The following is a 13,099-nucleotide window of genomic DNA, read 5'->3' as shown; positions in this document are numbered from 1 at the left end:
AGATCCCAGGAGGATGTAGTATGACCCAAATGCACCCTTTGTGCAGGAAGGTTCACAAGCAAGATGTTGACATCTACAGAGCTATATCTCTCTTATCAGAGGCTTATAAAATATTCTCAACAATATCCATAACAGGATGTGATCTATATGTGTCAATCAACTGGGTGTATATCGAGGTGGGTCCAGAGACAGAAAAGCCTGCTCATGTATTTGGAGTTAAATCTAAACTGACAAACTTAGTCCATGAAACTATCAAAGAGACAATGCCTAAAGTAAAATCCTGACCTTTTAAAATAAATGCAAGCATGCAGAAAAGTTGATGGTTTACTTCCATGCCTTTTCAGCTGTATCTTGGGAATAAATCTCTGAATTTGGAAATCAAAGGAAGACAAAATATTGCCACTCATGTAGACAAGAAAGAATAAAATAATTGCAGTAAATAGCTTGTCTTTTGCAGATGATTTGGCATATCTTCTGAAAGACTCAGAAATACAGCAATGCTAGTCAGTCTCATGGAGGAGATGGCCGACATGTCAGGATTAAGAATCTTCCTTAAATAAAACAACATGTAACAAATACACTACTGGAAAAAAAATGCGACATCCTCACGACTGTGTTCAGTGGCACTAGCGTATAATATGTGCAAACTGATCGGTCATAGTGTTAGTGATTCCATTTGTCACAGTTATTGGCTATCAGATGTTACTCACAAGGCCTTTTTGTGCACATTCTGTTTCGATTTTGCAAGCAGTAACTCTGCTGAGTTTAGAGGTGAACAGTGTTTGAAACATTTATTCTATGGTACAAGTGTGCCCCACCATTGAGTATGTACTCCTGTTGAACACCTTCAGGCTTTTCAATGGGGCTCACATTGTGGGCCTGCAGGAAACTGAATGGTCTGAACATCTGCATGGTACAGATGCATGCCAAAACTGAAGTATTGTGCAAACAGCAGTGCCCGACTGAGCATTAACCAGGAAGGAAATCTGAGCACTTGTTGCACCTGCTGTATCATGAGAGACCACTGGGAATTGTCTGCTTGCGGCAGGCATAAGATCACACATGCCTCTGGCCAGGCTACCACTGACATTACAACACTGCCTAGCATGGCTACTCTGATGTCGTGAAACAGTTGACTGGGGATTGGAATGGCATTCTGTTGTCTTCAGTGATAGAGCAGGTTTTCTCTGTATAGGAGTGATGGACATACGTACACATGTATGGCATATATATGGTGAGTGTCAGTTCCAGAGTGCATTCATCTGCAACATACATGTCCCATCCCATGATTCATAATGTTGGTGCCCTCATTTACAATTCACAGTCACATTCGTTCTTTCTACATGATAAAGTAACCAGTGTATGCTGTATTACAAAGACTGTTACTCCCATACTTTTTCAGCATGACAATGCATGTCCACATATGGCTGCTGTGATGCAATATGCCCTTCATGGTGCACAACATGTGCCCTGCCCAGCAGGAGCACCCGATCTCTCATCAACTGAACACATACGGGAGATGATGAAATAAGAACTTACTTATTCTCCAGGACTAGCAAGCACCATTGCCGAAATGCAATGAAAGGCCCAGGTTGCTTAGGACAGTCTATTGCAGGATGCCTTTCGGCACCTTTTCAATGATTTGCATGAAAGGATACACACCTTTGTTGCTGCCAGAGGCGACTATTTAGGCACCTTTTACTATGATAGGAGTGTTTTATTTGGTCTGAATTTGTTATAATATAATCCTACAACAGTGAACTACCTCTCGCCTCACTTGTCAGTAAAAAGACCTTGTCCTTGAAGGAGATGCATTTGTTTTCTGACGATATATAGAAAGGGGCACCAAACTCTTTTAAGAAAATATGTTAGTTCATTGAAAAAAGTAAAGAAATAAATATTTGATGAAAACAAATACAATCAAAGAAAATGATTTAGAATAAACTTCTGTAGAGGATAAGATGCTTGAAATATAAGCAACTTACAGTGTAATTAGGGATACCTTCAACTGCAGAATTTTTGGAACTTAAGGACCAACAACGAAATACATCAGAATGTAGGAAACAAATCAGAAAAAACAATAGATTTTTATTCTTTGGATATATTTACAGAATCGATGACAATAGATTGACCAAAAGGATCTTCAAATATGAGTTAAAACAGCCATCAGAATTCAAGAGTTCAAGAAAGACTTGTAAAGAAATAGCATAAGGGAAGAAATAATGTAAAGCAAAACATTTAGAAGGAAATTTTTAAAAATAGAAGATTTGCAGCGGTAAATGGAAAAGGAAATAAGGCACAAAGTGGTAAGAAGAAAGGAAGAAAGAAGCGCATTGGAACAGTGAAAGAATACTGGAAGAAATAATGAAAGATGGACAGACTGGAACATGGTTGCAAGAAGACCTTAGTGCAGAAAACAGAATGATAGCATACAAGAGATTAATATCCAGTTTAAAATTAATGTATAAACCAAACTAACAAAAATATTTGTACTATAAGTATAATAAAACCATTGTGATCACTGAAAAAATGATTCTGCCATTAAAAATGAAAAACACATGACTCTCTCCTTAAGAATCTGGAATAATGTTTCATACATCAAATTTCTCTTCAGTTTTCATGCTTGGTTTTCTTTCCTATTTTGTTCAAGTTTACTATCTTCAATAAAACAATTCTGACTGGCTCTTCATTGAATGTTATTCATAGTTTGTTAACTGATGTTTCACTGATTATGTAACTTATTTATCCATGATTTTCAGTCAGTTGAAGTTTAAGGATGTTGATTTTGTTGCTCATATGAAAGGCATGGAAATACTCATCTCTACGTGCACTGTCGTATAAGAGGGATCAAGTTGAGCTAATAAGGTGGGCAGTTGAATAATGTGGAGATGGGAAGGTGGGCATGTGGGGGGGGGGGGGGGCAATAAGTACAAGAATTTCTCTCATATTCAAGCATATTTTATTTTTTGGATTACCTTTACATCTGATGTAAATAAAAATTAATTTCTTTCCTTCCAGAGATACAACTGATTGCATTGATATCATAAATGTATCTGGACATGCAGATATCTTTTCCACTTTCAAGAGTGAACTTCAGCATGTGAAACATTTTTCCATCTCATTAGCCTGTGATAAATATGAAACCGAAAAGCAAACTGCAATAGGCAACAAAATATTGGGTAGGAAAAGAAAGAAGGTAGAAGGGGACAAAAGTTCACAGTTTGTGCATGGTGAGCGACATGCTGTTGGCATTGCCATATGCTGTGGTGGTTATAATGTTTATTACATCTCTCTGCTGGATGAAGGTAAGTTCATATTGAAATAATATTACAAAACAGTTTTTTGATGGCTGAAATTTTGTCAGTGTTAATATGATTTTAGGTACATTAGTAACTCATGTTTCATTTAGAAAGACAGACTGATTATGTGATCACTCCTTTATCAACTATAATTCTATGGAGTTCTTAGTCACCTATTGTCAAGCTTTACATCATCTTGTGTTATAGCTCTACAGTTACATTACTGTGTTCATGTTCACTATAAGATTTGCTTGTAATCTTGAGCAGGTTCTTCTCTCTCTCTCTCTCTCTCTCTCTCTCTCTCTCTCTCTCCCCCTCTCCCTCCCCCCCCTCCCTAACCCCCTCCCTCCCTCCCCACCCCCTCCCTAACCCATCCCCACCACCAGCATGAGAGAAAGAGTGGCAGGAACAGTGCAAGGATGATGACTACTACTGTGTATGCTGCCTTCAGTTAAAATCATATAAATGCCTCTGGTCTGCACAGACTGTGTATATGCAAATAATTCACATAAGAAAATTTTTTCTCCTCATAAAATAATGGTTAAATTCTTCTCCACAGTCAAACTCCTCTTCCAGTAAAACTAACCGGTAGACCTTCATAGACCTCCTTCTTACTTTGAAACTGGCAAAAATAAATAAATTCCTCATCAAAATTATTTTGAGACAGTAGCTAAGTACTGCGACCTATGACCTCACAGTTTGGTTTCCTCCTCCGAATCAACCAACCAATAGCTAAGTACAATGGAATGACACACACTAACTAGCATTTGACATTAATTTATACTATCCGTCATCTAAATTCTGAACATCTCGGCAAGCTCACATCAAACGTTATAATAATCCTTTTCAATTATAGAAAAATTATAGAACACTAGTTTGCCAATGCACAGAATCTCCTTGGACAATATGTGTGCAATTCTCTTGGGAGCAATGGCCTTCGACACATATTCAGTCAATGATCAGGTGCTCTGCTCAGTCAATGGAGGTGTAATGTATTCTCACTGTAATTGCCAATAATGTGAAAACCAGCAGGGCACAATCTTTTGTTACAAAAGAGAGCGATACTCCTATTTTAAAACACAATAAAAATGCTAAAATACTTAGCACATACATTGGGTTGGTGGCTGTGGAAAAACAAGTTTTGCAAATGACATTAAAAAAGACAGATTGAAATGAAATGACTTTTTACAAATCATTACAATCTTGAAACAGCAGTGATAACCTGAAACAAACTAAAATATCTTCATTTGTCCTAATGGGTACACAATGAATACATATCTGTCATCCCATGAACTATTGATAGATGGGTGTACGGAGATTGGACAGTGGATACACGTTAAAGAGGGGTCTGGAGCCCTTGATGTGCGCAAGGCACCCTGTGTTCTTAGTGAACCACTTTCCTTCACAAACAGTTTGTGTCAATAAGAGCAGATAAAAAAAAAAACACTGAAATCTTGCTTATAATTAAAATAACTGCTTTCACTCTTGTATGGGCACTTCAGAAGCATGTCTTTACCTAGCCACCAGACAGTGTGATAAATTCCACATCACTTAAAAATTGTTTGTAACATCCACCTGCTCTTCTTTTAGAGTTCAGTTGGAAGCTGAAAGTAAATAAAAAAGAACCCCAGATGACTTTTGACAATATAATAATCTGCAAATGACACACACACACACACACACACACACACACACACACACAAAAATCAGTGCTCTTGACATTTGATAGATTTATATATAAATGTAACTGTGTTTGTATTCTACTTGCAGCATTTCCATTCCAAATACCACTACAGTGTTAAAAGTTCAGAAATAAACCCCCTTTTTTTTGTTTTTTAATTATTCACTCTAAATGTGCCACATCAATCATGTGGTTTGTTTTTCAGAGAAAAAATGTCAAGTGGTCAACAATTTACCTTCTTGTAGTTTTTCATTGATTTCAGAAGAGCCTGGTAAATTTCTGGAATTATGATAGAAATTGACACAGTACATACCTTGGACTAGAAAATCAGACTGAAGTGATTATTCTCAGTAGCATTAAATCAGAATGTCTGAGCTAAACTTGTTACCAATAAGTCTTTCTGTTTTTCAATTTTTTTTCTGTCTAGCCACACATTCTTGAGGTGTCTTGCCAAGGTGTGTGCGACTCCCCCCTCCCCCATCAGAGGTTTGAGTCCTCCCTCAGGCACAGGTGTGTGTGTTGTCCTTAGCATAAGATAGTTTAAGTTAGATTAAATAGTGTGTAAGCTTAGGGAGGATGACCTCAGCAGTTTGGTCCCATAAGACCTTACCACAAACTTCCAATTTCTTTGCTACCAAAGTGGTCCACCAAGAAGTGGTATTACTTCAAAATCAGTCATTGACGTACAAGTAAAGTTTTTAGACAGCTTACTACTTTCCATCTTTACCTCTTCCATTGCGTGCTTGTACACACACACACACACACACACACACACACACACACACACACACACACACACACAAAAAAAAAATACAAAAAATTGTTATGACTCAAAAGATATGTCTGCTTGTGTCTGTATGTGTGGATGGATATGTGCGTGTGTGCTAGTGTATACCTGTCCTTTTTTCCCCCTAAGGTAAGTCTTTCCGCTCCCGGGATTGGAATGACTCCTTACCCTCTCCCTTAAAACCCACTTCCTTTCGTCTTCCCCTCTCCTTCCCTCTTTCCTGATGAGGCAACAGTTTGTTGCGAAAGCTTGAATTTTGTGTGTATGTTTGTGTTTGTGTTTGTTTGTGTATCTATCGACCTGCCAGCGCTTTTGTTCGGTAAGTCACCTCATCTTTGTTTTTATATATAATTTTAATCTTAATAGTTTGATGCCAGTGACCAGTTTATTGATTGCATAGGTAACACATTATTCATTAACCAGGGTGGACCAGATGCCAATGGCCATCTCACATTTGTAAGATGCCGCAAGTGCCACAAACAATGATGTTTCACAGTCTCGTTGAAAAGTCCTCATGGATACCTCTGATTATCCACTCTCGTTGGTACACACTGTAATTATTCGTATCATAGTTAAACTAAGATGGCCTGGGAAGTAGCATTGGTTAGCCATGAACAGAACTGCAACAAGCCTTCAGATTTAACTGAGAGGCCCATTATCCTATTATAAACAGTAGTTACACCGGTACCTATTGTTTTAGACGAGAGCACATGAAAGACAACAGTATCAGGCGAGCGTCTTCACCTACATGCATTTTAGAATACCTCCATCAGCCATGTTAAATATAATTCTTCTCATGAATCAAGTGCTCAATATGAAGAGAAACTTTACTCACATTAGCCATTTCTAGAACTCCACAAATCGACCTCAAGCATTTTGTGATTTATAAAAAGCACAGCATGGAAAAATAATATTTAATTAGTTTTGCATGTCTTTTGGTTATGATTCTAAAACACACTCTCACTCGTCTGTGCATAATAAACTGAATAAAGGATCAGGATACAGCACTTCCATCACGCAAACAGTCGGCTGACTTCATAGTTAAACTTTGAAGACACAATATCAGAAATCTTGCAGGCACAAAGCCACACACTGACATCATTTACCTGTCATGTTGAGAATGCATAATGACTCAAGAATGCAGTCCTGTTGTCATTCTAATAATTGTCACAGTTGAAAATTATTCTTGTACTCTCATTCAAAATCACTTCTTACTTGTAGACAATACTGCATGTACTATTTGCAAAATAACCTGTTCCTACTGAGATGGTATTGCAGACACTCGGAGCAGCATTTGAAAAGTGATAGTACACAAAAAGTACTATATTAAATCAGAGACGAATATTTTTGTGGAGCCGTGTGAACTGCCTCTGTGGCAACTCTCTAGCAACTTATTGTTCAAGTGTGCCAACACCTTAACTAGTGCCCCTCTTCCACTGAAAATTGCTTCCATGCTCATGAGTCACGTTATTGGTACTCACTTTTGAAAGTGAATGAAAACCTCACTGTCCTCTCTTACTTTCTTTAGATTACTATCAAAATAATTAGAAGGTTAAGATCTCGTGAGACTATTTAATATCTTTTGTGATGTCTAGATCTATAGAGTAGCAGACTATTTCTTCTTTGACATAGTCATTCCATGCTCTTTTAAGCTGCCGAAGAGGTCTACCTATGCAATGGTTGTTCTAGAATATTTAAGACGTTTTCTGTATTCCTGTGCAAATGCCACGCCCAAATAACTTCCAGTAGCACTACTCTCACACCTTTCTACTCTTGGCAACTAACCACCTTCCCTATGTAATGTTCAAGCATCCACCTGCCTAGTGTCATTTCAAGTTCTCCCTGTTATGTTAATTGGAGTACAAAATAAATAGTTTCTTCATATTGCTGAATGGATGCATGTAATTCTCTTCAAATTTAGGTGAAGCTTTTAAGTTATTACTATTATTATCAAATGCAAGTAACAAGAAAAATAGCATAGGATACATTTATACATTACCGTGTAACTAGTTGCTACATTAGAAACTTCCAATGTTTTTGTAAATTGTACCACCTCTAGAAGATTCTACACGTAACTACTTTGGCATTTCTAGCAGTTAGTTCTAGGTACTGAAAATGATGTCTACAGCTGTTTAAAGCTTCAGAATTATAATTCAGTTGATGTGGCTTCAAAGTCGAGAGGATAATATTCTGCCAAGCCATGACTGCTTGCCCACCATCCATAATTCATGTAGACAGATCAGAACTGAGTCCATGGTGCGCACATCACAGCACTGATATCTTAGATGAACTCAATAGATTTTAGGTTAGCTAACTTAAGGGTGGCACGTAAACATCCTCATGTGTGTGGAGTGTTCCTCAAACTATTCTGACACAATTTGCAAGCTAATTGGTACTTCTGAAGGGTGAGATTACCTTCAGCTTATGGCGCACATGAAGTGCTTGCAATTGCAAATTAGGGACCAATGCCGATTAATTGTAAATAATGCCATAGATGATCATATATGGCCAATTTTTGACCACTTTTTCAGAATATGGGGACCCTTTAGCTCACCAGTAACTGGTATCACGGGAACGTTCTATATTATTTTATGCTGTTTTACAACTGACATCCGCTACATAGCAAAAACTTGCTGACTATGAACACCAGGTCAGCCTATTCTCTTTTGATCAGAACATGGCTTGTAAATAGTTTTCAAGGGTTTGCCACTGGGTGACGTGCAAATTCCACAATATTTCCTCAGAGCAACTGTCTGACATCTTTAGGTGGTTGAACCTTGCTGGCGCTCAGTCGTACCTAGCCACCAGCAAGGTTCAACCACCTGAAATGTCGGACAGTTGCTGCCAGGAAATAATGTGGAATTTACACCATGCCATCTGGTGGAAAACCCATGAAGACTATTTACAATACATCCGCCAGGAAAGCTTGAAGAGTTACAGAACATGACTTGATTTTGTTGCACCTGATAATGCAGCTATAATGCTGCAAAACTGGTTCTTGCCTGTAAATAAAGTTCTTACAGCTGAATCAGTTTTATCTTCAAAATGATATCACCAGTAATTCTTACAGATAGCGATTATGGTCCTTAGATGCTGTTGAACAAATACCTACATTTATTGCATTGAAAGAAGAGGTGTTATAAAACGTCAGAATTGATGGGATGCTCTACATGTAGTCATTTGTGTGCAGCAGAAGCTTATTGGAAAGTGAAGGGATAACTGAAGTGTTACACAAAGCAGCTAGAAAATACTTGCTAATAAAATCATACCGAACTTTTTAGCTTGTTGAAAATGGGATTTCAATGCTTACATTTTCACCTATGAATATTTGATCAGTTTTTACAGAACTACAGTTGCTAGAATCTCTGTTGAATTAGTTCCACATGTAATTTGTTGTACAACTGCTGACAAGTAGTTATTGAGAACCATTGAATAAATATATTTTGGTTATATTTTAGTCCAAATCTTCTGATTAAGCTACAAAAGATGTACTTACCACTTAATTTCATTTTATATGACAAGGTTTTTGAGAAATGATTGGGATTCATTTCACTGTATCTACCAAGTTTGTGTAAAATCTGATATTTGAGCTCCTGATATTCATATAGTTGCTTCTCTTCAAAAGTTTCCCTAATTTTCCTACAGGCGTTATCTGTCTTTTCCCTAGTCGTGCATCTGTCCTCTAGCCATTTTGCACTTTCCGTCAGTCAAATCCTTAGATGTTTTATATTTGCTTCTTTCAGGGATTATATTAAAGTATTATCCAAAGATTTCTACTAGAACTTTTGTTTTTACCTTCTGCTGCCTTCTATATTTAATCTCTGAAAGCTACCCATTCACTTCTGTTTTACTCCTTTCTCCTGTTTCAGTCAGTTCGTACCTAATGCTCAATCTGAAACTCTCGATAAACTATGATTCCTTCAATTTATCCAGGTACTATCTTGGCTAGGACAGAGTATTTGCTATGCTGTTCACAGTAACTTACATTCCAATTTTCTTATTTGTTGCCATGCCTATACCTGCATTACTCCTATTTGATTTTGTATTTATAACCATTTAATCAGAAATCCTGTTCTTCCTGTCCTTCATACTTTACTAATTCCCACTATAGCTAACTTCCCTTTATAAATTCTGCAACCTTCCTACCTGTTTAAGGGAACTACCATTCTCTCCTCTGACCCATAGACTGTCAGTTTTGTTTTTCCTTAGTAGTCTCTGCTTGGAGATCCAAATGGGGAACTATTTAACCTCTGGAATACCTTACCTGGGAGGATTCCATCATCATTAAGACATGTAGTAGCACTGCATTCTCTTGGAGAAGAGAACAGCTGTAGTTACACCTTGTTTTTGTTTTTTCCCCAGACGTTCACATCAGTCAGTCATCCATGCTGGGGACCCTCCTAGATTTGTCTCACCTCTCCACATGTACCCCTCTATTGTGGTCGCACCTACTATACAAGTATTAGCATCACTGAGTCTCACAATTCATCAAACTCGGCAAGGTTAATAGGGGACCAGGGTGGGGTAGTACTATTAATTTCAGAAGTCTCTCTTTGCCATTATTCATCTTTTATGCCTTTATTTGATAGTATGTTTCTCTTTATAGGTTTTGAAGTTGATTCACTTCCACTGGCAGATTTTTGTTTTCATCATCTGTTGAAAGATGAAAACAAAAGTAATCAGTGGCAATTTTCACACTTGTCCTTTTTGCTACAGGTATTTGTTTAAAGATATTTTCCAAATATAAGATAAGAACTAAGGGACCTGTAAATCTGATTTTTCGATAAAATAATTTACAAATGAGAATTAGCCTGTGGTATTCGCGGTGTACGGAGGTGACGCAAGCCAACAATGGGATTTGCCATCACATCCTGTAGTGTCTCAACAGAAATGGATTCTGATGCCACAGATAGCCGATTCGAGCTTGTCCAGTGTGGTGGGATGTTTCTGTTAGACAGTGTCGATCTTTCTGGAAGACTGTGTATTTCGAGATGCCCCACAAAAAGTATAGTCACAAGCAGTCAGATTAGGAGAGTATAGAGGACAGTCTATCTCTGCAGCTGTAAATTTGTAATAATCCAGTGCAGTGACTCTATTCCTGAATTATTCATCAAGAAAACAAAACACCTGTTCAGTGCAATGTGGTTGGCCCCATCGTGCATGAACCACTTGGTGCCTGGTTGATCCTCCAAAACTAGCTGTGTGGCAAGAAATTATTCCAAAATTACAACATAATGTTCACTAGTGAAAAAGGGCCAATAATGCCTCTGCTGCATGCTGCAGCCCAAACACCTACTTTGGAATAATACAATTATTTTGCTTCACACAAATAGGGATTTTTGAGAACCCCAAAATTGTTAATTTTTCAATTCATAACTCCATTCATGTGGAAGTCAGCTTCATCTGTGAACCAGATCCAGCCAGCATCAACTTCTCTATTATCAATCATTTTGAGCATCTGATTCACAAAGTCAGCCTTCAGTCACATAACTTACACAGGTATGACGTGGTGACTTTGAATTTTGAATGGAAACGTGTAGGCTCTGTCTCAATATTTCTGCACGATAGAAAGCTTCAGAACAGTCTCTGTTGCAATCCTTCATATAGAATTACTTGGATTTTGCTGTGATGACGTTATCAGGTGTAGCTACATTTTGTCTGAGGCTATCTATGCCTGCTAGATCATCAGCCACATTGACTATCCACTGGAATTTAGTGAAGAGCTTGTGAATGGTTTCTGCATTGGGTCCTTCCAGGACATTAAACCATGTTTGAATAGTGTGCCTTGTTGTTGTGTGAATGTGTTTAAATTGGTGGTATTCCAGCACCAGAAAAACACATTGTACAATGGGATACATGATTTCAACACTTTCCTTCAGTACACTAACTGCCTTTAATATTTGAGTGGTGGAACTGATTACTCTCAGCTGCAGTGCACTATTTGTGATTACAGTGCCATCTGTTAGCAGATTTTTGAACTATTTCAAAACTTTTCTGCAACTCCTGTTTAAAAGTCTTACAGCTTTCACAGTAAACAATCTGTTCGTTGCACCTGTCTATCAATCTTAGCTTTTGAGATATTTAATTTTGAAGTCAGGAACAACTTTGCAGGACACCCTGAAGGAGTACTGTTTATAGCATAGCCAGGTTGTGTTTACAAGCTAACTATTGTCTGCACCTGAAAACTCTTGTAAAATTTGTTGAGGTACCCAGATAAGCCTATTATTTTGAGTGGGAGACATAAGTAATTCATGAACGAACTGTACAGGTGCAAAAGGGGCCCTGGTGAGAATAGGCATAGTGTGGGCATCCTTTGTAGGCCATTTAATTATAAGGCGTAGATTTTCATGAGCAAAAAGGAACTTTATTTGTTCTTGTTCAAAGTATAAATGGTCTCACTCAGGTCAGTTTGTGAAATCACAGTGCTCATAAGATGATGATGAAAATAACCTATAAAAAAGAAGTAGGAAAAGAATCATGTCATTGTTAGCTGAAAGTGGAGGCAGAGAGTGCTTGTACCCAGAGCTGACATGTTTCGGCATTGGCCAGTAGTCAACACATTATTTATCTTGCACTCTTCCTTCTGGCTATTCAAAATAGGTCCATAGTGGGCATGTTGTCAGAAGACCATGTACCACAGGAACAAACTAATTCTTTGGAAGTGACAATCCTGCTGAACTTTCCAGGAGCATAGTAAAATGAAAAATTATAAGTGAAATGAAAAGTTTTTAATACCAATCAGACTAGCTATTTGATGTGCACAGGAACAGTGCACACAGGTTGGATTGAAAGATGAATAGACTCGGATAGAAAATGAGGACGTTGTGTTATCTACTTATGGGCTGTCTCTGCAGAATGTAAATACACCATTAAAAATATAACGCAAATGGACAGATAAGAAATCCACCCACCATCAGCAGCAGGAGTATAGACATATAAAAGATATTAAGATTTGAAAGCTTTCAGAGCCAGCAGCTCTTCCTTCTGGCAGAAGGGTTGAAAAAAAGGAGGAGGGGTGAAGAAAAAGAATTGGTGAGGTTTAGGAAAGGGGGTAGAATTTGGAAAAGTCATCCAGAGACTACTGCCAAAATATGATGCTTGAGTTAATAAGAATAAAAAGCTAAGTGCATTATACGTGATGGTTGGGAGGGAGCAGCATAAAATAGTCAGGTCAGAAAATGAAAGATGCAGAGAACTAAAAGGGAGTGAAGAAAGGAATAGTTATTGTAAACAAATGCTAAGAACAAAGAAATTGTCTCAAATTAAGGCCAGGTGGGTGGCAAAACAAAGGACATGTTGCAGCACCAGTTCTCACCTGTATTGCTCTGAGTA

General features: G+C 37.8%; 1 protein-coding gene across 1 annotated transcript in view; it reads left to right on the top strand.

Annotated features, from left to right (window-relative positions):
* Positions 1–13,099, top strand: part of LOC124803348 (DNA polymerase theta) — a 347,939-nt gene that overhangs the window by 262,950 nt on the left and 71,890 nt on the right. The window contains exon 18 of the mRNA XM_047264537.1: positions 3,019–3,305. Within this exon, the coding sequence (XP_047120493.1) occupies positions 3,019–3,305 (287 nt within the window). The remainder of the gene's footprint in view (positions 1–3,018; positions 3,306–13,099) is intronic.

Source organism: Schistocerca piceifrons, chromosome 1 (assembly GCF_021461385.2).
Source record: "Schistocerca piceifrons isolate TAMUIC-IGC-003096 chromosome 1, iqSchPice1.1, whole genome shotgun sequence".
Lineage (NCBI taxonomy): Eukaryota > Metazoa > Arthropoda > Insecta > Orthoptera > Acrididae > Schistocerca > Schistocerca piceifrons.
This window is presented reverse-complemented; position numbering and strand designations above follow the sequence as displayed.